The sequence below is a fragment of the Phalacrocorax carbo genome, chromosome 5 (assembly GCF_963921805.1).
Source record: "Phalacrocorax carbo chromosome 5, bPhaCar2.1, whole genome shotgun sequence".
Classification (NCBI taxonomy): Eukaryota; Metazoa; Chordata; class Aves; order Suliformes; family Phalacrocoracidae; genus Phalacrocorax; species Phalacrocorax carbo.
The window spans coordinates 19,065,882-19,091,033 of record NC_087517.1 but is presented as its reverse complement, the minus strand read 5'-3'; the positions used below and the strand labels follow the sequence as shown (position 1 = coordinate 19,091,033).

General features: G+C 40.9%; 1 protein-coding gene and 1 long non-coding RNA gene across 3 annotated transcripts in view; both read left to right on the top strand.

The window, feature by feature from the left end:
* The window catches only part of PLA2R1 (phospholipase A2 receptor 1), a 46,697-nt gene extending 33,013 nt beyond the window's left edge, over positions 1 to 13,684 (top strand). For both annotated transcript variants that reach the window (XM_064451445.1, XM_064451444.1), the window contains exons 20-30: positions 60 to 202; positions 1,002 to 1,119; positions 2,012 to 2,142; positions 2,711 to 2,855; positions 5,808 to 6,046; positions 6,569 to 6,737; positions 8,126 to 8,266; positions 8,680 to 8,796; positions 9,217 to 9,393; positions 10,495 to 10,524; positions 10,739 to 13,684. In XM_064451445.1, coding sequence (XP_064307515.1) covers positions 60 to 202; positions 1,002 to 1,119; positions 2,012 to 2,142; positions 2,711 to 2,855; positions 5,808 to 6,046; positions 6,569 to 6,737; positions 8,126 to 8,266; positions 8,680 to 8,796; positions 9,217 to 9,393; positions 10,495 to 10,524; positions 10,739 to 10,953 — 1,625 coding nt within the window. In that variant the 3' untranslated portion in view covers positions 10,954 to 13,684. The remainder of the gene's footprint in view (positions 1 to 59; positions 203 to 1,001; positions 1,120 to 2,011; positions 2,143 to 2,710; positions 2,856 to 5,807; positions 6,047 to 6,568; positions 6,738 to 8,125; positions 8,267 to 8,679; positions 8,797 to 9,216; positions 9,394 to 10,494; positions 10,525 to 10,738) is intronic.
* Positions 13,685 to 16,232: 2,548 nt separating this feature from the next.
* Positions 16,233 to 24,618, top strand: LOC135313369 (uncharacterized). Its single transcript, XR_010372986.1, has 4 exons — positions 16,233 to 18,207; positions 18,826 to 18,889; positions 18,990 to 19,150; positions 20,893 to 24,618. It is a non-coding gene; the product is annotated as an uncharacterized LOC135313369 (long non-coding RNA).
* The last annotated feature ends 534 nt before the right edge of the window (positions 24,619 to 25,152 follow it).

The following is a 25,152-nucleotide window of genomic DNA, read 5'->3' as shown; positions in this document are numbered from 1 at the left end:
AAAAGAGACCTTTTCAGTTGTCAGGCCAGTACTGAACTATGATTTTTATTTTTACACAGGACTCTGGGGTGATGAAAACTGTACTGTCTCTCTTCCCTGTATTTGTAAACGTAAATTGGCATGGAAAATAGAGAAAGAGATTCCAAAAGACCAGAACCAACAAGGAATGTGTCCCAAAGGCTGGCTGCACTTTGGATTCAAAGTAAAACATTTTTTTCTGCTATTTGATTATTCAAAATGACAGAAATTGGACTTCTTAAGGATTATTCAACATTTGAAGATTTTCTTCCTTTTTGAAAGCAGGGCCCTTAGGTTTATAACTGCTGACAGGGTTGCAAAGGTTTGTAGCTATTAAGTAGCTTTGCACACAGAAGTTGTCTTAATAAGGTGTCAAAAATTTTACTTTAGTTGAAGGAAATGAATACTCATATACACAAAAGCTATCTAAATGTATTTGTGCTTTGGCTGTAAAAAGCCTATTCCATCCTCTCTTATGACAATCAATTCCAAGAGTCTTTTATGATCTCAAAAGAGATCTCTGACCCCTTGTTGTACTAAATGGTCCCTAACTGCTGCCATTCTCCGAAAGATGCTGTTTCAAATAGGGCACATCAAAGATAATTATAAACCGAAGTCTATTGCAATTGAAGGTTGAAAGGCAATTATTTCATCAGGCTCCTCTTAAATACATACGTTCCATAATAGCAACATGCACTGAGGTGGCTGGATTTATCGCAGTGCTAAACTGCAGTGACTACAGGATAAATTTAACCCAGATTGTGTTTGCCTTTAAACAACTGATTTGAATCCAAGCCTGATCGTAGCTGACAACTGATACCAAGGATGCTGGAGAGGTCCATTGCAGGACAGAAACTAAGGAAATATTTAGTTTTCAGTAACAGTGTGTGAAATGTTTAAGTGATCACTCTTAGTGATTGGTAGATTTTAAACTGGAAAAACAAGCCTTTTGTTTGTTTGCCTTTTTTTTTTTTTTTACACAGTGCTTTTTGATACAAATTCCGAAGGATCCAGAGCATCTGAGAAACTGGTACTCTGCACAAGACTTCTGCATTAGCTATGATGGGTCACTTGCTTCCCTTGAAGATGAACTGGAACAAGGTAGAGTACTGAAAATATTGTTAAATAAAATAAATTTAATCTTCATTAGGATGCTGTAGTAAAGTTTCATCTTGGATAGAGATGGAAAAAAGATCTCTCAGATCCTACTCATGTTCCATTGCTTTAAACAAGTTAGTGTTTCTCTTTCCCAGTGTCCCAAAATGTAAAGATTCAAATGTCCACTGAGCTGTATAGAGGTATGTTTTGAGGAGTAATTAGAATTTCTTTTATGCTTACGACCATGCATGAGAAGTAAAACAAAAATAATGCAATACTCATTTAACAATTTGCTATGTAAAATTTCTATCTTATGAATGCAACATCACACTGTTATAAAAGCAACCTCATTTTTATCCTTTAGAGTTTATTTCCTTTAATAGTACTTAAAATCTTATCTACCCATAAGCACATAAGCATAGCGCTAGGCTGGAGCTCTCAGAGAAATAAATGCCAGCACATTGGGAAATACTTATAATCCCTATTCATAGAAATCTGTGGTTGAGTTTCATACATTTGTAAAACCACTTATCTGGAGGTGGGAGGAATCTCACTGGCTGTCTTTAGTTGAGAAACCTTATTTTCAGCTAAAACTGAGAAAAGCTTTTTCAGTGGGACAGTACCCTGAACTCATACTTCAGTTGTTCAAGCTGCTGTGAACATTTCTGGAAGACTCATTAGTTAATGGACTAAATCCTAACCCAACTGAAGTTACTCAGTGTAACTGATTTTATAGTTAGATTACACTGAAATGCCACTCATGTTCTTACTTTCTAGTTACTCTGTAACGTCATTGATTAATAATTAATTTTTTCAGTGCTTCAGTGTGTTGGAAGAGACTTTATCTCTAAATGGTTACCAGTTAATTGTATTTTATTTCTGTTTCATTTTCCAGCTTTCATAACAATGAATCTATTTGGACGGAAAACCAGTGTTTGGATAGGTTTCCAGAGTGACGATTATGAAAAATGGTTGAACGAAAAACCTCCAATGTATTCCAACTGGTCTCCAGTTGAAGTAGTGGATGTGAGTAATTCCAGGGGGTTTAAGGACAGTGAGAAGTTGTTGTATCCATAAAAACCATGACTGCAACAAGGACAAGGCTTAACTTGTTACAGCAATTTAGTCTTCTCTTAATTTTAGTAACTTGAGACACCTGTGAACACAGATCCATGGGCATAACGAGAGGCAGCAAAAAAGGCACTATCAAGACAGTTATTTATGTAATTTGTGGCTATAGTCACATTCTCTTGCAATTGCTTTTAAGCACCAAAGTTTGAATAATATCGTTAGTATCATATGCTGGGTCTGAACAAAGTTTAGACAAAAGATTATGAATTTCATATTTTAATATATTGTTTAACACCACGTTAGTCCATATTGGGCTTAGCATTGTAGTTTGTTCAGTGAAAGCTTGTGACTTTTTTATGAGGTTATTGTTTCAAATTGTATTTATGGGAGTGTTCATTGTTCTACCTACATATTTGTAATAGTGACTTTCAGGTAATTATTCTTCTAAATTTAATGCAATAATCATGCATTGTTTTTACACAGTGTCTTTTTTAATTAATATAAGGTTCTGTGTTGATTGCAGAGACAGCGCTATAACAGCATAAACATTCAACAAGAACTTCCACTATGTACATTGGTATCAAATAACCCTAATTTTTATTTTACGGGAAAATGGTACTTAGAAAACTGTCAGAAAAATTATGGGTTTGTCTGCCAAAAGACTCAGGGTAAGGTTTTGTTTTGCTTTGCCTCTCTTTTCTTCCTGTACTGTATTCATCTTACTTTATTTTCATCCAGAAGCAGCTTGTTATAGGTATCTATGAAACCAGGAACATAAAAGATTTCTAAGATAGTTGTACTCAGATATTTAGACAGACTAGCTCTACACTATTTAATATCATAGCTGTGATGTAGAAGTAATTACTAAAAAATATTTTGTTATTAAATTTTCTTCCTAACTAAGAGCTTTCTGTTGCATATCTTAGATTCAGGAACAGAGATGAAATTTCATGTTTTCTGTCATGGCAACCAGATTAACAGCATGAAATTACGAAAGGCAAAACTGAGGGTAATTTTGATGAAAATCTGGTATTTTTTTAAATATTTTTAGGGGGTGGGACTTGCAATATTAGATCAGAATAGACTATAGAAAATATATTTCTGTGAACAGTGCAGACCGATTGGCCGATGAAATAGAGTTTGGCTTTCTTTTCACACCTCAAATTCTGTTACCATAATGTTCACCTGCCAGAAGCACAAAGCTTTTGTGGGGAACAGGCATCGTTTGGTGTCCTCAAGCCCCATTCCGGCTTTGCCTCTCGCACTGGGAGCTGCTGGCATCCGCAGGGCGCTCGCATAGCTCTGGAGCCTGTCCGAGGGGCTGCTGCAGCTCTGCCAGCGGGAAGCTGCCAGAGCATGTCACCAAAATAGACCAGCAGCAAATTATTAACCCTAAGGCAAAGGGAGGGCAGTAATTCGAGCCTGTAAGGAGTGTCCTTGGGTGCTGTACTTACTGCGGGGGTGGTTTTATATTGCTCAACTTTAAGTATAACATCTTAGTTAAGCCCTGGGTCTAAAGAGAGGATCCTCTCCTGCTGCCTGCCCAGGAGGCGAGGGAGAGGGAGTGGAGAAGTAGAATAAACAAATACAGGCTTTGGGCAGTGCTCACATGTGGCTCTAGCAAACCATAGCTGTATTTGACATTATTTATTATGAGAGTTGCAGGGAGCGCTGGAGTAATCCTGCAGGCAGTGTAGAAAAAACCCCAAATAACTGCATTTTCCTGCTGGTTTGTTTCCTTCACCTCCCAAATGTTTGTATTTTAACGCCTTGCTGCTGCTTCAGACAGATGGAAAAGGTGTTAAAAAGCAGGAAGGAAAACTGTTGCCTTCGGGCAGCAGGGGCTGCAGGGCAGCTGGGGGGGGACTGGGACTGCACTGGGTGCTCAGGACCCTCCCCACATTCCCTGGCTGGGTGAACCTGAGCATGGCCCATGGGCCCTGGCCGCAGCATGGTGGGGGTGGGGGGGACACGCTGTGCCCCGGGCTCAGTGCTGCCTGCCTGCCCCTTGCCAGCAGACTGCTCCTGGGGTGAAGGGACCAGTCCTGTCTCCTCCTTGTGACACCTTTTCTTTTCCTTTTATTCCCCTCCCACCCCCATTTGGTGTCATTTTGTGCAGCTTTTCCAGGCTGCATCGGCTCAGTGCCAGGCTCAGGCAAACACCAGACTTGTACATGGGAATACGTAACTGGAAGAGCAGAGAAGCAAGGAAGGGAGAAGTGAGACAGCCTCTTGTTGGCAGCAGTGAACTGCTAAATTTCCTCAAATGTCCAAACAAATGTGTCAGTTCCTGGAAAGATGAGCTGGTGCTTTGCATCTGCCATCCTGTCCACATCCTATCTCCCCTTTTTTTGAATTATTTTCTGTAGGAGACTAAAATGAAATAAACCAGCAGGAGATCTGAACTGGGCTCTGATCTCTTAGTGATGCTTGAGTAAGGATTGTGTCAACATTTTACTGCGTTTCCTGCCTTTTTTTAAGCTGTGACACGCACTGAAAGATGGAACAAAAGAGTGCTTCAGTTAGCTCAAGAGCAGAACTTTTTCTGGCTTAGAAATTTCTAATTTTAAATGATTTGTGGATGACAAATAATAATTTATTATTTTAAGATGCTTGTTAACACTCCTCTCAGTCATAAAGGGAACCAAGTCTAAAAACACTCCACCTCTAGGCAAAGCAACCACTTTATTTTGTAATGACAGAGAAGTTTTATAGACAGAAGTAATGAATCCAAACTGACAAATGGGATTAAAACCGAGGCATTGCTTTATTTCAGTAGTCTTGTTTGAAGTATACTGTGAGCATTCATACACATTAGCAAAGGCATTTGCCTCCTGTGGAAAAGCAAGCGTGGCAGCATCACAGACTGGGCTGGAGTGGAGATGGTCTCTGTTTCACACTTTTTTTCTCATGGGAGACTCTGTTTCTTAAATCTAAAAAGTCTGGTTCTTCCTTTTATGTTTTTGGACCTTGCTGCATTAGTTTATCATCAAAAAGAGATTTAAGTTTCCATGCACAGAGGATTTTTCTTTAAGTACCAGTACTGTGCTCTTCCCTACATTGGCTCATGGTAGTAAAGATGAACTCAGGAAGCTCCCAAGCGCTTATTTCTACCATGAGCCACAGTTTGTCATCCCCTGAGTTGTGCCAGTACAATTATTTGTGAGGCCAGACTTTGCTGTAAACTGCCCTTGGAAATTACTAAAAATAATGGGTCAGAAAAGAGGTAATCTAAATTACATGGAAGGTGTCTGGGATCAGAGCACTCTGCAGCCCAATACTGTTGGACATTTGGGATATGCCCAGATCCCATGTGACTTCTTACTGACCTTCAAAGATCCAGTCAGTGGAACTAACTCTGTCTACATTTTCTTTTTTTTTTTTCTTATACATTGAATTCATTCACTCCTGTGATGAGTTTTGTGCTGTGGTGAAATTTCAGATATTGTTCTAGTAATCATCTTTTTCTTTTTAAGATCACAGTGCCTTTCTGAAGCCAAGCGGTTTGCAGTTTTTAGATTTGTTTTTAAGGATAGTTCTGATTTTTTAGGAACTGTTCTGCTATATTCAAGCTGTCTGTTTAAAAAAATAAAGCAATCCTTTCCTTCTGTTTATAACAGACACATCCAGACATGTCATCAATGCATCTGAAATGTACCCTGTGCCAGACACTTTAGAATATGGAAACAGAACGTATAAACTGATACGTGGGAATTTTACATGGTCCTCAGCTTTAAAGACCTGCATGGCAAATGGCGCGGAGTTGGTCAGCATCACAGACCAGTATCATCAAGCTTTCCTCACAGTCATTGTGAATCGGCTGGGATACAACCACTGGATCGGGCTGTTCACTTCAGATGTACGTAGTGGATTCCCTGGCTGTGAATATGATGTTGCAAAGGAGTTTTTCCAGTAACAAGCTAATGAGCTGTGTCTCTCATTTGAAGTCACAGGAAGTTTGCATCTGGAAATGAAACCTTGGAAAGCTTGAGCCCTAACTGTATTTTTGCAACATAATGTATAAACCTAATGAGAGCCAGTTTGGTGCAATGACTACTGAAAGCTAACAGCCATAAAAAACATTTAAAAACACAAAGAAAAATCTCTTGTAGCATCAACATTGAAATTATGTTGTTCCATTTTCAGTTGCTCAATGGCCCAAATAACCACTTGCTGAAAACAGCAGGTTAGATGTAGTTTGTGGTCTCCCAGAAATAGCTTGGGAGGATCCTTGGATCTGCCTTTTGTAGATCCTTCTTGATCCACCCAGACTTCAGAGAAGTAAAGACATTCTGTAATACCTGGTGAGGCTGCCACCAGAGGATGAACTTGTGTGGTGCTAAAGCATATCAGAAAGCTAATCTGAAATTTGTTTTGGCAGAATGGGCTTCACTTTGAATGGTCAGATGGGACTAGGTCTTTGTTTACCTTCTGGGAAGACGACGAGTCCCAGGCCTTTGGCAGCTGTGTTTACATTGATACGTTGGGGCACTGGAAAAGTGCTAAGTGTGAACGACTTCTGCAAGGAGCAGTTTGCCATGTTCCACCTAGTAAGTCAGAGTTAAGTGTTAATTTAAATCTTTGCAGCTGCAGATGTGTGTATTGACAGTGGAAGTATGTGAAGGAAATTAATTGGTTTGAGGTTAAGCAATGATGATAGTATTATTGAAAATTGAAATAGATTTCTGGCATTGCCTTGCTGTATCTCCTCTTTGTGGAACCGTTTTTCCCCTATAAAATATTGGCCATCAGGTCTGGTCCGTAGGAGAATGGAACGAGAACGTTCATAATAGAAAAGAAACAGGCAAATTACTTACTCTGTCTCTTCAGGGAACACTATATTATCTGTGAAAAATGGTGATCGCTAATAACCTAGCTCAAAGGGAAATAAATTCCATTTGCTGCAATTAACTGTGGGATGGGAGAAGGGAAGCATTTAGAGCAAAGTGAAAAACGAGTCACATCTTCACTGATTGCATATAAAAGATTTTGCAATTTTTTTTTTTTTCCTAAAGATAAGAATATTTTCCTGTATCCTAAAATACGTTGTGTTTCCTGCAAAGATCTGTCAATTACCTGGGCCTCATTTGAATCCAGAATTCAGGTCTGGAACTCCATTCAGTCCAGGACTTGCAGAGTCTTTGGCAGCATCCAGTTCTTAAAACAGTTCCTGTTTGGTGGTACTGATCACCAGGGGTTCACCGAAAGCTTATTATAGCTTTTGGCTCTGTTGAGAAGAAAGCTGTTTTGGAATCCTTCAGGACAAAAATTATTGTCTAGCATGGTTTTTATAGTGAAGCTGACTAATTTTCTCATTCGTTTGTCAAGCTCTGTAATCATATATAGCCTAAGGTTTACTTAATTTTCAGAAGTTGTGTTGTAGTAAAGTAGGATGCACGTGAGACGATAGGTGACACAGCTGAATCTACAGCACTGCCAAAAGGTGATGCTGGATATGGCAAAGTGAGCTTGTAGAGTTGTCCTGCATCAGAGGGACTCTGCTGCAGCACATTGCACACCAGAGAGGCTGGCTGCTGCTTCCCGGTGGAAGACTCTCCTCTGTGTTGTGGTATTTGGCATGAAGTTATCTTCGTGGCTTAATGGAGAGAAGCTCTGCAGCTCTTGGAAATCCCCAGCCCTCTGGGAGATCCTGGGCAGCCTGGAGTGCTCTGCTGTGCCCATAGTTTGCGGATAACTCATCAGTATCGGTATAGATTGTCCTGATATTGCTGTTGCAATTCAGCAGAGTTTTTGATCAGAAATAAAACCAGTTTTACTGTTCTAATACAAATACATACAACCACCAGATTTTCACTTCAAAAAATAGAGGCATAACGCAATAACATGCTTATTAGCATTATCCAAAACAGCGTGTGGAATGTTACATTAATGTGTATGTTGTTGTGCCGATAAAGCTGTGCTGTTATTTCTGTCACAGAAAGGAAACTCACTGCCTATAAAGGCTTATGCTCAGAAAAAACTGTTCCCTGGATCAAGTTCAAAAACAGTTGCTACAGCTTTTCCACAGTTCTGCAGGGCACAAGTTTTGATACTGCGTATGAAGTTTGCAAAAATCAAGGTAAGTGATTTTTTTTGTAGCTACAAGATATCATTGTGATATCTTAAAAATATATATATTCTCTGAAATTACTAAAATCATGGTATGTTTTCTCTAGTTTACGATAGTGGAGCTCATGAGCCAACTATGAAATTGGAGGAAACATACTTCAAAAAAAATGTTTGTTTCCCTGTGAAAATATTGCTTTCTGGAATAACACATAAAATGCATTTCTTTCCTTCCAAACTTGTTTTAAAATCATGTGAGAACAGTTTTATATCAGCCTGAGCATTTTCACATTAACTGCAAATTTAAGAACTTTCAACACGTAACCAGACTTTTTAAGCTTTTCAGCTAAGGCTCATGTTTGCAATGCAATGTTACATTTTAATGGCATGGATTGTTTGAAAATTTGTTCCATGTTTAATCTGTAGGATCAAATCTCCTAACTATTCAAGATGAAGATGAAAATGCTTTCATTCTGGAAGAATTGCACGGTTTTAGTTATTCTGTGCAAATGGTTTGGATGGACATCCTGCTTGTTACAGACAGTAAGTTTTGGGTGGAAGAGAACTGCATGTAAAGAATCTGGTTTGGTTTTTGGTTTGGCTTTTATTTGAATGCTGGTGTAACCATCTTCTGAAACACCATTATCTTTTGAGATGTTTTTTGCTGCCTATTACCTGTTTATGACATAGTAAAACCAGTCAAGCTTTCTGTAATCATAGTGTTCTGACACTCAATATGTATTCATGTATGTGAATGCCTTTACTTTCTTCTTAAAGAAGTACTACAGGCTGTCTTCCCTGTCAAGGGATATTTTTAAATCCTTAAAAAAAAGAAAGTAATAAAGTGGCCAAACAGTGGTATTCTTTATTCAGTGTTTATTGATGTGAGGATAAGTCCAACTGAAACAGATAATTATCAAAACACTATGGTATTTTGCACTGATTTATAACCTCTGCCCTTAGATGAGACAATCTCCTGGTCTGATGGCTCTCCCTTAAATTATTCTAACTGGGGCATCAGGGAGCCTGAATTTGATCATCTCAAAGGGAATTTCTGTATCAGCCTGAGGACCACAGATGGAGTCTGGCAATTATCTCCATGCAGAGAAAAAAGGGGATTCATATGTAAAATGGATACAGGTATGTTATTCCATAAAAGAAGGTAATTGTGTCCTTTTAACCATTGTTTCACGTGTTCCTGTCACTTGCTTATTTGTTCTTAGTTTTCACTTAAATAATTCTGGCCCTTGGTATTAGACAAAATACTTGTAGAAAACCCAACCAGGCATGGTAACCTCCTGTTGAGGAGCCTGGGCAGCCATTGCGTTATTGCCAACTGTGGTAGACTTTCTGCTGTATGGGTGAGCCATGTGCAGAGAATCAGAGAACTGTGTAATACCAGGTTGGAAGGGACCTCAAGGATCAGCTGGCCCAACCTTTCTTGGCAAAAACACGGTCTAGAGAAGGTGGCCCGGCACCCCATCCAGCCAAATCTTAAACGTGTCCAATGTTGGGGAGTCCACCACTTCCTGTGGAGATTATTTCAATGGCTGATTGTTCTCATGATGAAAAATTTTACTCTTGTGTCCAATTGGAATCTCCCCAGGAGTAACTTGTACCCACTACCCCTCATCTTTTCCATGTGACTCCTTGTAAAAAGGGAGTCTCTCTCTTTTTTGTAGCCACCTTTTAAATACTGGAACTGGTGATAAGGTCTCCCCTAAGCCTTCTTTTCTCAAGGCTGAACAAACCCAGTTATCTCAGCCTCGCCTTGTATGGCAGAATATCAGGCTGACCTCCACAAACCCTGCAGGACGGGCAGGCACAGCCCAGGAGAGCTGCACAGACACCACGTCAGTAGGAATGTGGGTCCGTGAGAGACACAAAAGTGTTTTGAGGGCCCACCCAAAATGCCTGAGTCACTGTTGGACTCAATAGCTAGGTTAATCTACTGCTGCACAGATCTGCTCATGCATTTGCACTTTAATGAATGCCGCTGCTCATCCTTGCACAAACGTCAGTTAATATATTCCACCAGATTTAAGGGATTTTAGATAACAGATTAGGCCATGTTTAACTTGGCCAGTAGGAATCCCATTGACATAGGAAAGTTAAAGAACAGCCTGCTTTTGTATGGTTTTAGGTAGATTGTCTTCTCAGTGTCAATTTCACCATGAATATATGTAGTAACTTTTGTTAGCTCTATGGGTAATTTTATGACCATTCTGGATTCTATTTCAGATATCGATGCAACAGAACCCTCTGAGAAATGTAAGTTTCTTCTGCACTTTCTTAATAATTTTTTGTAAGGAGTAATAACACATTTTGAGCCGATATTCTGTGAGGTAACTGTTAAACCTGTAATTTAAAATGTGTGACATGTAAGGGGTGATAATATGTTTCCATAAAACACCTATGTTTATATTTAGACTTGTATATAGTCATAACTATTTGCTTAATAACAATTTCTGTCCTTCCCTTTCAGCATCGTACCGTGGCCTCGCAGCTCTGGCTGTTATCGTGACATTGGTGATGCTGGCTGCCATTTCCCTTTTTCTGTGGTGCCTGTACAAACAGAATAACCAACTCTTCCGCAGGATACTGTGGGTCAGAAATGCCTATTTGCCACAGATCAACACTGACGTTCCTGCTTTGGAAGAAAGCATCCTCATTTCTGATTTTGAGAGAAGCGACAATTAATTCATGAGAAATAGCAAGTGATCATGTGTTCCGTGTGAAACTCTGCAATCTACAGTGGTTTACTCCTTCTTGGTAGTCCCCCAGGGTACCCACATCCAGAGAAACCCTGGCAGCCATCAGTATGAATGCCATAGGGGCTCCCTACCTTGGAGCACTTTTGCTTTGTGGCAGGATGAGGTGAGGATGCGTGGCAGAAATGTAGAGAAGTTGGCTCCTTTGGGACAAGCCAGGAACTGAAAATACTTCTACACCATAAAATTCCAACCACTCACGTGGAACAGTCATGTCCGAGGCCCCAGAGCAGCGGGCATTTTCATGCAGCTTTTTCCTTTGGGAATGTTTGGGCTTTTGTGTTTATTTTTTATACATCGCAGAATCTGCTCATGAGCCAGCATTAAAATTTGGCCTTGAATTTAGGAACACTGAAACATATTCCAACAATTATGGGGTAGATTTTTTTTTCTTAATAGCCATTCCTTCTGCAAAATGAACAGTTATTTTTCAGACAGTGGAGTCTTGCCAGGTGGATTTCCAAGTTTACAGAGAGGTGAAGTCACTTTTGACTCGGGATTGTAGAGTTTTGGTAGTTTGGCCCATGATGGTTCATGTTATAAGATAAAGTAGTCTAGAGATATAACGGCATATGGACTTTGTCATCCTGAAGTTAACATATTCATTTGAGATGTATCCAATGTCCTGTTAAAGATTTAACTATGTGATCTCTCACCTAGCTTATTTCAGAAATTGAATCCCATCAACCTCTTTTAAAGACATTTTTGGGCAATATCCATTTGAAGAGAAAGAATTGTTAAAAATCTTGCTGAAGTTATGGTAATAAATTGCTTTACTGTTCACCTACAATATTTCTGCAAGTAGTATTCACGTACACTCTTCTGAGACCCTGCTCTCAAAAGCTAAGGACAATAAGTGGGGAGGCACATTGCTGTTCCCAACAGGTGCTATAGTCCTATAACTCCATGTAGCAGACCCTCCAAAGGACACTTTTCACTTTCAGTGTTCATACAAAGGTGCTAACAAAGGAGATAAATTTCACTGACCAGTTGTTCTGCAGGCTGATGGTTGTGAAGAACCCAGCTCAGGTCTCTGCACTACCTCAGTTACAGCAGCCTTAGGAAAGCATCGCTTACTCTTCATGAGGCTCCCCCAGCCCTAACCAGTCCTCCAGCTATGCCTCTGAAAATACCCAGGAGGTTTGAGGGGATTTTATTTTTTATGTTTATTGCAGCATGGGAAAACAAATGGTTAATCATGGTGAGTTACTTCAGAATGGCTGAAGTAACTGGCTTTCAGTCATCTCTAAAAGCTGCTGCAAAAGGCTGCGTTTATTGTTGGGTTTGTTGGTTTGTTTGTTTTAAGATGACTCATTCTAGCAATTCTGCAAGAGCCCTAAGATGGAGGTATGTTCCTGAGAATTAAGCAAGCAGCTAAGGCCAACTGAAATGCTTTTACATAGTATTTGTGCACATGCACAGGAATGTATGACTGCCTTTTAGTTAGATTTCACATGGCCAATTCTAGACACATTGCAAAAATTGTCTGTGATGTCATAATTATGTGTAGGGCTATATATATATAGTACATAGAATATTTCTGTGCTGGTTTACAGAACCGTTCAACAATGTTGTCAGAGGCCGCAGATGGTTTTGATCCCAATATCATCTTCAGCTAACTTCTGTGGGTGTAGCTATCACACGTTCTTAATCTGAGATTTTTCCATCATATAAAATATAAATAGCTTTTCTGTGTATATTTTGTCTAATGGTTTGACCCCATACATTAGTCTTCAGTAATGTTTTTAAAGTTTGTTCTTAGTTCTGTAGCTTTATCTGAGGGACTGCTTTTATGTGAAGTCTACTATTAGAGTTTGTGGGCTGCAACTTTTCAGTACAACTGCCAGATCATCTGCTGTTTATATGTATGAACTGTGGTAGCTTCTCTACCACAAAAAAAACCAAACCCACAAAAAAAAAAAAAAGTTTGTGACCATCCCTCCCTTCCCCATGAGAATTTCACCTATTTCAACTACAGTTGGATGAACTTAAACCAACAAATCCCCTTCACCACATTCACTGACAACTGTAATTGCTGCTTCCTTACAGCAAGCAGCATGGCTTGCAGGATGGTTTTTGTTTGTGAGAGTAAGCTGTGTTGTCTCCGAGGTTGTGTTTTAATCAGGCTGCAGTGCTGTTACCTAGTTATACAGACTCATGTCAGATTTTGATGTGTTTAACAAGGGTGTATATTTTTTTCACAAAACTTGACATAGGCATTTTATCAGTTTTGCTTCAGGTATGCTGTAATCATTTAAATACGTTTGAAATAGCCCTAACCTCAAAATAATGATCGTTGATTAACATTGACTCTGATGTAGATGATCTTGCACTAAGGGAAAAATAGTTCAAGCAGTGTTTTCTTCATACTTTGAAATGGTTTTGAGGGAAGAGGCCCTTAAATATTTATTTTTAAATCCTTCATCATTTAACCTTTATAATCACAGGTATTATCCTCTCAAGAGCGTAATCGTTGATTGCTTTCCAGTCCTTGTTCTGGATTTTGTTACCATAGCTTTAATTTGTTTTCCTTTAATCAAAGGTCTCCTATACTGTTTCTGATCAGAGTATGTGGTGACTATGTTTTTAATGCTGACTTTGATGACATTGGCAGCCAGGTTCACTGTATTACAACTGGAAAATTAAAGTGTGAATAATAATTTTCTGGGCTGTAATTCTTATTGAATTTTTCCCCAGCTTTAATTAGCTGCCAGGCTTTAGTGTCTCATCCCAGCAGTTCCTAGGCTTTGCACCAGGTCATCCTTGTGGGAGAGGGACAGCTTGGATCCCACTCCCTCTGGCTACATGGCTGGACCCACACCTGGGCACTGCAGACAGTCTCCACTGGCACTGCAGGCTCCCCTGTTTCCCAGGGCACGGACGAGGATGACCTGGGACCTGTGTGCAGGAGGTGCTGGGAGGAGGAATGAGCCACAGCACCTGCAGCGAGGATGGTGGATGGGAGCATGGTGCTGATGCACAGATGTTCTCCCAGCCCAATGTCTGTTCCCTGCATCCCTGGGAGAGCAGTATCTTCCATGGTAACACTGAAGTAATTCCTGTATCCAAGAACTGGGTTTGCCAGAGCCTGAGCAGGCAAATGAATGTTGCGTTTTCCTCTGCCATGCCAGCTTCTTTGAATGTGGGTACTGAAAGGGAAGTGTTAGATGTTTTCATACCACTCCTTTGCTTGGAGGATGGAAGTGTATCCACACCAGAGATAAACACATACAATCAGGCCTATGTATGACAAATCTTGTCTACCAGGTAACAGGGTTTAGAAAAAAAGATATGTGTGCTTATTTTTGCAGGCTGTGTCCTGGGAGAAAATATACCTCCTAGTGCCTTTAGCAGTCCTCGCAGCATCTCTCTGAGGGACAGAGATGCCTGATGCAGCCATTTCATCCCAGCTGGACAGGGGTCTGCAACGGGAGCATATGTATGCTGGAGATGTCCAGCATGACCAGGCAGAGGAAAGGGTTGTGGCACAAGACTGTAAGTGGGCAACATGACACCTAAGCAAAGCCCTTTCCAGCTGTGCTTCCTGGGTGCAGTGCTGCCCTTCCTCATGCAGGGATTCTCCTCCCTTCCTCTGTCTTTGCACATGCATGCACACACACACACACACGCACTCTTGTGGCTGGGTCATGATGAGAGAGGAGCTGTGAGGCTGCTTAAAATCTTTGCAGAACAGTCTGGAGGGAGTGTAGGGCAAAAGTAGTCTTGCGCACTGCGAGATCTGACCAGCTCTGGTTCCCAGGGCACCATCACACAAATTCCTATTTAATTTAGCCTCCTACTTTTTTTTGCCATCGTCTTGCCCCTTCCTTAGTGTAGTAACAGGCATCCTCAGTCTCTTGCAATAATAAACGCACTGTAATGAAATCTGTGGCATATCCTTCCTCTGGGGCATTTATATATAAGCAAATCTTTTGGTTAAAAGCTAAATTGCACACATTCATCAACCGGGCTCTAAATCCTCAGCTCAAAAAAAAAAAATCAAAACCAAACAATGAGGCTTCTTCTTGAGCTGTAATAATATATCCTTTGGTTATCAGTGGAATGTTGATTTTAAACCCCTGCAGGCCAGCACTGATCTCTTAAAATCTGATGCAGCCCTCGTGTAAGTAACCATCGGGAACAAATTCACAGGCGTTAACGCTCTGTTCTGAGATGGTATGAATTAAGGTTGAGCTTGGTGCTTGGAAACACGTCAGTCTCGGTTTGGCCAGTAGATGGTAGTGGTATACACGGAGGTGACAAAATGAGCTGTGCAAGAGAGAAAAATAAGAGGCATCTGCTCCAGATCCTTCTGAAGTTTAATTAAATGAGCAGCAGACACAGAATCATAACTTGGAAGGGACCTCAGGGATCATCTAGTCCAACCTTTCTAGGAAGAACACAGTCTAGACAAGATGGCCCAGCACCCTGTCCAGATGACTCTTGAAAGTGTCTAATGTGGCCGAGTCAACCACTTCCCTGGGGAGATTATTCCAACGGTTGATTGTCCTCACTGTGAAAAACTTCCCTCTCGTGTCCAATTGGAATCTCCCCAAGAGCAACTTGTGTCCATTCCCCCTTGTCCTCTCCATGTCACTCCTTGTAAAAAGGGAGTCTCCATCTTCTTTGTAACTACCCTTTAAGTACTGGTACATGGTGATGAGATCCCCTCTAAACCTCCTTTTCTCAAGGCTGAACAAACCCAGTTCTCCCAGCCTATCCTCGTATGCCAGGCTTCCCAGTCCTTTGATCATCCTGGTGGCCCTTCTCTGGACCCCTTCCAGCCTGTCCACATCTTTTTTGTATAGCGGGGACCAGAACTGTACACAGGACTCCAGGTGTGGCCTGACAAGCGCTGAGTCCCTGGGGGACTCCTCTTGTGACAGGTCGCCACTTGGAAAAGGAGCTATTTACCACCACCCTTTGGGTGCGGCCTGTCAGCCACTTCCCCACCCACTGCACAGACCACTTCTCTAGGCCATAACGCATTAATTTCTCCAGGAGGAGGCTGTGGGGGACCGTATCAAAGGCCTTGGAGAAGTCAAGGTAGGCAATGTCCACTGCCCGCCCCATGTCAACCAGGCAAGTCACTTTGTCATAGAAGGCCATCAGGTTTGTCAAGCACGATCTGCCTTTAGTGAAGCCATGTTGGCTTTTCCCAATCATGTGCTTCAATTGACTTGTGATGGCCCCCAGGAGGATTTGTTCCATAACTTTCCCAGGGATTGAAGTAAGGCTGATGGGCCTATAGTTACCCACATCCTCCCTCGAGCCTTTCTTGTAGGTAGGGGTAACATTTGCCTTCCTCCAGTCCTCTGGGACATCCTCCGTTCTCCACAACTCCTCAAAGATTATGGAGAGCGGCCTTGCGATGATGTCAGCCAGCTCTCTCAACACCCTCGGGTGGATGGTGTCAGGGCCCATCGATTTGTAGGGGTCAAGCTCCTGTAATAATTCACGTACTAACTCCTCCTTCACTGATGGTGGGTCAGTGTTTGGATCAACCAGCAATTTTGTTCCCAAAGCCTGGGACCCAACAGTGCTGGTAAAGACAGAGGTGAAGAAAGTGTTGAGGACCTCTGCCTTTTCAGCATCATTGGTGACTGACTCTCCTATTCCGTTTAACAGTGGGCCTATGTTTTCCTTCTTTTCCTGCTTATGGTTGACGTACCTGAAGAAACCTTTCTTGTTATTTTTGACATCTACGGCCAGTTTCAATTTGAGCTGGGCTTTTGCTTTTCTAACTGCATCTCTGCACACTCTGGCAATGCCCTTGTAGCTCTCGATAGATAATCCACCACTTCTCCATCTCTGGTATGGTTTTTTTTTGGATTTGAGTAGACCCAGGAGGTCATGGTTGAGCCAAGAGGGCTCTTGCGCTGCTTACTTTCCTTCCCTTTATAGAGGATAAACTGGTTTTGTGCTTCCAAAAGAGAGTTCTTGAAGAACTCCCAGCTCTCACTAGCTCCTTTGCCTTCCATGGAAGCATCCCAAGGAATACCTCCCAACTGAGCCCTGAGTGAACTGAACTTTGCTCTTCTAAAATCCAGAACCCTTGTCTCAGAACTGACCTTCAGTCTGCTCAGCAGGATCCTGAACTCCACAATATTGTGGTCACTGCAGCCAAGGCTATCACTAAGTGAGATATTACAAAGCAGGTTTTCTCGTTTGTGAATAGCAAGTCCAGCAGCTCCTCATTCCTGGTTGGCACATCTAACATTTGTATGAGGAAGCAGCCCAGGAACTTGGTGGATGATGTGCAAGCTGCTGTATTGTTCTTCCAGCAGATGTCTGGATAGTTGAAGTCACCATAAGGACCAGGTTCTGTTGGCCAGAAGCTTGCTTTAGTGCCCCAAGTATCTCTTCATTGGCATTGTCATCGTGGTTAGGAGGTCCCAAGTTGCAGGAATGCAGCTATCAGTGTCCGTTCTTAGCCATGGCTGCAACATTACAAAGCTGTGTTAAGACGGCTTTCCAAGTCCTCGTGTTCATTCTCAACAAGTTTAATAGGATGCACTGAAATGCTTGGAATGGGATAATGCAAGTCCTTACATTGGTCTGTGTGTTTTTCTTTTGTTTGGTGAGTGATGGAAAAATCCACTTGAGTTCCTGAGTATTAAAACAAATCAATATAGATGTATTTGTGGTATGTTTGGTTCTGATCCTTTTGATGGAAAGGTAATTCACTGAAAATGCTCCAGCCAGGTCTCTTTGCTGTGAATGGATTTGTTTTGATGTTTTCTTTCTTGACTGTGTCAATGCAGGCATTTACTTACTAATTTATGTGGGAAAATGAAAATGAAGACATAGAAATAAAAACTATTAGACATTTTAGACATCCATTGCGTAAGTAATCATTCCACAGCACTGTTGAAAGCAGATTTATTTTCTCCTCCCCTCTATTTATTCCATAAGTTACTCAGAGTAAGAGTTGCTGATCCCTTTCTATATCCACTATCTTTACACAGGATAACCATGATTTGGATTCTGATCTTAGGAACTTAACCATGAAAAAGGGCATTGAGAATCATTTTTTTAATAAAGCCTCACTTCGGAGTCTTAGTTTTGATAATCTTGTTGCCTTATACTGCAGCTCTTCTAGACTTTCCTGATCCTTCTGTGACAAAGCAGCTGCAGTTGTCTAAGGAAGTGTACTAGACCCAGCCTGCCGCAGTGCTTGCAGGTAACACCATGGTAATTTATAACCACAAAAGTGATCCTCAACTGCAATCGTTGCCAGAAGTGTACAGCTAGATATTGGCAAAAATGCTTCTACTACCATTTCCATTATTTCTGATGCTTATTTTTGTTCGTTGGCTTGTTGCTATTGTAACAAATCCTATTCTTTTCTTAACCTCAGCCTACAGACTAAATCTCCACTTCAATTCTCAGAAATAAATGCTTCAAAACATCGTTCTAGTGAGAACAACAGATAAGTTTGCAGATACAAGATAAATTTTGCACTGTGTAGTGGGCTAGAAGTTACTCTCCTCTGCATGCTAGCCCAGGCAAACAGTGAAGACCTTTCTCTGAACCACGCACATAAAGGCCTAACTAGCAACCTGCTTTCCATGGAGGCAGCCATCCTGCAGCTCATGGTGACAGTCAGTGGGTACCTGAAGGCCATCCACCACCACTGGTTTGACAGGTAGAAGGCAATAGCTGGGTCAATGTCTCAGACCACACATCTGAAAAATAAAACTATCCCTGTGCCTTTTCAGATTTTTATAGATGGAGGTTCATCTTAAATTAAAAGTTTCCATTTATGTTGTACAAAAAATCCTCTGTATTTTTCTTTCAGTTTTATAGTGAATACTGAAGATTATCCTGTCAAGTATGTTCCTCTTGTGAAGCTATTTATTCAGGTAATTTGTTCTAAAGCATGATCTTAGGCCTTTGAACCCAGTCATGACCTGATTAAATCTGCTTTGCTGCTTCCTCCCATAAACTTTGTGTGTGTTGTAGGTGAGAAGGCCCTGGAAAGCCCTTGCTGGAAGCCAAAAGCAAGCTTGCACGGGGCTGATAAAAGACAGACTCTACCTCATCATCAGTTTTGGGCTGCGTGGCTTCACTGACACTGGATTTGGGACTCCATCCCAGAGCTTGATGCTTTCAGGTTCATTCAGGTATGCAGGCAGAATCCCTGCCATTGGACACTGCCAATGAGCTGGAGTACACAAACTTTTAATGCAAAGTAAAAGAATGTTCAAAGTCATGTAAGGCTTCATTTGTTATGGTCCTAGCACAGGTTACGCATAATACTGCTATATCTGGACTAGCTTCTTTAGGGAAGTTTCTCCAAATACTAGCACGCTCACCTATTATGTATCTGAAATCTGACACCTACCTAAATGCTTATGTGACCTGGATATTTATTTTCTGATACTTAATACTCAAGAATATCAGAAGGATTCTTTCTGAAAAGGTAAGAAGGTAATGTTTCTGCTGCCACATACCGTGTCCTGCTTGTCCTGTAGGATGAAAATGATGTTGAGAGGCAAAATTAATCACTTTAAATATTCTTTCAAAAGCAAATATTGGAGATGGTGTTGTACATATGGGACACACAGTGGCTATAAAAATGTTAGGTACCATTCAGTGAAATGCATCGGAACAGCTCTGGGAGGCTTTCCATTTGGAAAGAACAGATTAATAGAATACCTATAGAAACAGCAGCTACTTTATCCTTTAAAATAGTTGTAGTATAAATAGTAGAGTGGCTTTTCTCCACACATGGTACCCAGGAATGCAGATGACATGTTGATTTTATCACTGCAGCTCCTGGAGTGCCTTGAGCCATGGAACATGGGACCTCTGGAGCGTACGCACCATGTATCTGGGTGTCCTGGTGCAGTTAAGTTACAGAAGAGGGAGGGAAAGCAAATGTGGGCTTCTTTCTCCATCTTGTCCTTGACCATCCATCCTCCATCTTCCCCTGACCTTCCAGAATCTAGTCCGTGTTGATGATTTTGTTTTAAACTACTGCTATTTACATATAAATTTGCGTCAGTCTTGCCTGAATGTAAAGTGGAAGTTGGGTGAGTCTCAGCTGCTCTTACAGGTTGCTTGCCTACTTGCTCTGATGTAGCACAAAGCAAACTCTCATGGAAGGAAAGATGAAATGAAGAGCTGATCACAGGTGAAAGCAAAAGTATAAAGAGAACAGGGATCAGTTATTTCTACTAGTTGGGAAGACTAGAACAAGTAGTAATTGACTGAAACCACATCAGAAAATATGTGATAGATAACCATGGGAATAGCTGGGCTGAACAGTAAGCAGGCAATGTAAGTGGTAGGGTCACTTTCAATGGCGGTATGCACTGTTAGATTGGGTAACTGTGATTTAGAAATAAACAAATCGATCCACCACCACTGCTGGGGAATAGATTCACAACATTGTTTGACAGCCCTTTCAGCTCAGTCTGTGTGAACATGAGTAAGCCTGACCTGAAAATACTGGTGTGTATGTATTTGTGGGACTGCTGATGCATCATCCCACTGCCTTCTAGCCCAAACCTAGCTTCTAGGCTTCTGACCCACACAAGTGTTCAACAGCCAGGATTTAGGATCTCTGTGGACACAAATTCCATGCAACTGGGATGTGGGAAACGCCTCTGGTTAAATTTGTGGTCTGGCTCAGGATAGAAAGAGACCATTCTGAAAAGAGTAAAGCTGAATCATCCAATTCATCTAGTACAGCAGCCCGACCTGCTCTGGGTAACTAAAATCCACATCCAGGGTAAAGGAAGTGAAAGCCCAGAACTGCTACACGAAGAATACAAAAAGAAAAGGATACATGCAAAAAAGAAATGTTTTTTCTTGCTTTGATTTCTTTTACTCTCTTTGATTTTGTTTTTGTTTCCCCCAGAGAAGTCACAGACGCAGGTGATGGGATGCCTGATGAGCTGTTCACTTGGGCTGTACTTTGCAGATATCTCTATGAGGTACCTTTGAGCGGTCCTGTTCCCTCAGCAGGTGTGGAGCTGCATGCCAGGTGGGGACAGCCTGCTGGGAGAATCAGCAGCCCTCACTTCGGCGCATGAGACAGCAATGTCCCAGGCTCCCCTTTCTTCCTCTTTTGTAACGTGTTAGTGGAAACAGCAACTTTCTGCACAGCAGCTGCCTGGTTCAAAGCACTGAGACATGGCTGGCACTGAGACATGACTGACTTACAGGGCAGCTTTTGACAGACTTACAAATATCTGTACCTAGCTCCATGTGGGTCTGCTGGAGTGTGTCTGTGGCCAAATCTGGTTCAAGAGATGCTGGATAGACTGAAAAGCCCATGACATTCAAAGCAAAGCCATAAACCATGAGAAAGGGCAGGAACGGTTGATGCCAGTTCTACCAGGATCATAAAAAAAAACATTAAACATTTCCTTTTTGAAATTGGATGCATTTAATCCATTTAGATAACAACACCAAAAAGAAGAAAATTAGTTCTGGTATGGACATTCTTCAACGTTTCTGGAAATGGTATTTAAAGAGAGGCCTAGAACAGCGAGGAGGTTTTCTGTCTCCCTCTGGAGACAGGAACATTCATGGGATGCTGAAAAAAGCTGGAGCCCCAGAGAGCCCACATTGGAGCATATTCCCAAATACAAGGACACCCAAAACAGATGCAAGTCTTAACCTAAGGTGCACAGTGCTATGTCAGTGCTAGTGTTTGTTATTGTTATGATTGCATTTTAAAACGGTGGTTCTTTTGATCCATACTAACTGCTGGGCAGAGAAAGAAAAATAAAGCTTACATAGAAAATAACAAAATTTTCTGGCTGGAGGCCAAAACTTCACAAGAGAATACTGAAGCCTAATATGTTTTGTTTGACGTCTTTGTTTGTGATAGATGTTGACTGAATTCAGGAGGATGAGAGCACTTTGAACAAAACCAGCTGGGGAAGCCAGTTTGCTAATTATTAACCCTCTAGGGAAGAGACTGAATTGGAAATATGCATATGAAACATTCTGGGAAAATATAAAAAATAGTGTAGATCTCTTTGGAAAAGAAATACTTACAGAAAGCAGAAAGGGAGGAGACAACTTGTGATCTATCACTGAATTCCTCACGATGGGTAACAATTCAGTCCTGTACTACCGGGAGAAAATGAGTCTGATTCAGCAGTCCTGAGGTTGAAATAAGTCTAACATTAAGGAATGGCTTCAGGGAATGAAGAGAAGTTATATATTTATTGTGATATAAATCATAAGGGGATGGGTGGAGGAAGACTATTGTCAGCCTCTTGGCCACTTTGCAATAAGGAAAGGGGAGATTTTCAAAGCTGGAAAGAGGAGAGGAGCATCAAACTGTGTACTAAGCCTTAGAAAATATTATTCAAAAGCTCCTGTGATAAATATTCAGATACCTAATATAAAAAAAAAAAAAAAAAGAGAAAAAAAGCATGATAGTCTTTAGACAGTAGGCTCTGCTTTGACATATTTACATCTCACTCCACCTGGATGCTCTAATACTTCCTGTACAACCTGGCCAGAGAGGTGGCTCTATAGTATGTGCAGGTATTTCCCCCCCCCCTCCATTTCAGGTGTTTTAGGAATAGAAGAAAGGAAGAGTCAGAAATGGGCACTATACCAAATTCCAGCACAGTTCAGTGTTTAACTTGTGGCCAGTCTTAGCTATAATTATATCATGAATGGAAACAGAAAAAAAAACAGATTAAAGGGAAAAAACATCCTGGTACAAAAAATACCCCAAAGATGGGAGAAGAAATTTAGGAACAACTTTCACCATTTGCATAACACTGGAGCTCTTTTCCTGCTTGATATGTTGATTGCAGCATAGGGGCATCTGCTGTTAGCAAGTAAGTTCCAAAATAGATGTAGCAGAATGCATTATTGTTTAAAACAAATAGATCATGCGGGATGGTGGACTGCTTTTTTGTTTTATTCCCCACAATTCAGCATGTAGTCATTTTAGGTGTCAGATTGTTAGAGAAAAATCTTATTATTTTTAGGCAAGCTTTTAAAAGTTGATTTGCTTGCTAATTAATTTAATATCAGAGATGTGCATATTTTTTACTTTTTCGTGCTGTAGGTGGTATTACAAGCTTAGCTAAAGTCCCATCCGGTAGGCAATACAATAGCTAGCAAAGTACCTTCTGAACTTGTCCATTTTCTGATTATTTGCAACTCTTTAGTTGCTTTGATACAACTTGTATGTGTATGGACAGCTATTACAAATCATGAACTGGAGTAACTATAAAGTGTTGCCATTTCCAGAATGCTGCAACAGTCCCCTGTCCCTCCCAGACTGATTTAAATTGCAGCTGGTTATGTAGAGAACACCTGTAGTATTTTTGACAGAAAGCATTAAACTGAAGCATCTCAGAGTGACCACAAATGAGTCTTAGTACGTTACCGTACACTTCAAGGCTGGAGGGGACATCCTCACATTTGCACAGGAATTAATGCAAAAGGGACCCAACCCTGACTCCTGCTGGTGAAGTGTGAGTTGTATGAGATGCCTTCGGTTGTGGGTCCTGCTGCTTTCATCCTGCCCTTCTGAGAAAAACCCAACCACCAACCAAGCAAACAAATCCCAGCAGGTGCGCTATTCAAGATGTGCAAGCATGCATCGCTGTTTCTTTGCTTAGGCAATTACAATATTAATAACAAACAAGTAGCCAAATGACATCAAAGCAATGATCAGCCAAGAATCAACCAGTCTTTATTTCTCTATTGCAGAGAAAAACCTGGGCAGAGACGTGCATTTTGCTGTTGTGCTGTCTAGTGGCAGGTACGGGTAAAAGGATTCCCCTGATGCTGGAAGCTGGGGTGGTCCAGACTCTGTTTACTGGCTTTACTACTATCACTGTGTCATCTTGGCCAACTCACCTGTTTTTTGCTTTGAGTATTCCACATATAAAATGGGGAGAAAAATTATTCTTTGGAGGTCTTCTAGGGAGAATGATTGCCAAGTACCATGCAAATTGCAAAAACAACACCTTGTTACTAAGGGGAAACTTGCTCACAGGAACAGTGTGAAGTACCTCATTCCACCACTGTTTCCAGACTGCTTCTGAGGCCAGACAGATACATGTTTTGCCAGAAAATTGTTGGTAAAATTTAATTTCCAAAGTTCTTTTTTCCAACTAAACTTGAAGTAACTTTTATTCTCAGTTCGGGATGATAGCAGTAACAGGAAGGAGCTAAAATGGCAATGTAATGAAACGGATAAAAGAAGTCTATTTTCAGTTATGTATTGGGTTAAAAATGTGAGATTACCATCCCAAACTTGTTTCATTACAGCATTGTTATGGTGTTATATTACAGCATCAGCAATCTTTTAAAATCCATGGTATTGTTTATAAAAATAAACCAATTGAAGGCAACTTCTGTTAAAGTTATCTCTAGCACTATGTTTGCGTTTGCTCATGCTTTCTTTTTATGTCCAATGTTTGTGTTTAAACACGTTTTGTTAGATGAATAAAATATACTCTGACCTAGAGTCTCCACTAACTTTTGCTTTTAAAGTCAAGACTCTTGGGTTCCTTTTTGCTTGTTCCTACTTTGCCGTTTCTGTCATGTCCTCTCTGGCAGGGCTCATGGCTATAAAAGTGTGTGGGAGTAAAGGTTAAAGATAAATGCTAGGTTTAACAAATATGGTCATTGTTTCCATAAGGATTCACTTCTGAAATTAGTGGTTGGATCATTCTATTTTTAAGGTAGGATTACAACTGCATTCTGCATCTGTGCCCGAGTTAAAGTTAAGATCAATAAACTTTTAGCACTTTGTCTTTCTGAAGACTTCAGTCTGTCAGGTCAAGGGCTAGATTCATGAGGGGAACATAGTCTAACCATTAGACTTTATACCAATATGCAAACATTCAACAGGTCACAATGAGAATATGAGTGAGACTGTGCTCCAGTACTAACAGTACTCATTTGTGGGGCAAAGGGAAGAGGGAGACCTAAATTCCACTTTGCTCTAATAAATATTTGTGCTTTGAATAAAGTGGATCAGCTCCAAAAGGAGACACTGAGAACTTGCTTTAGCCTGGTAGTTACTGAATTAATCTAGATCAATGTGGGTTCAGATTCTTCTTAGAAAAAGCATTTGAGTTTTTCATAGCAAAGGTGCCCAAACTAAAGGCAGATCGTGCTTGACAAACCT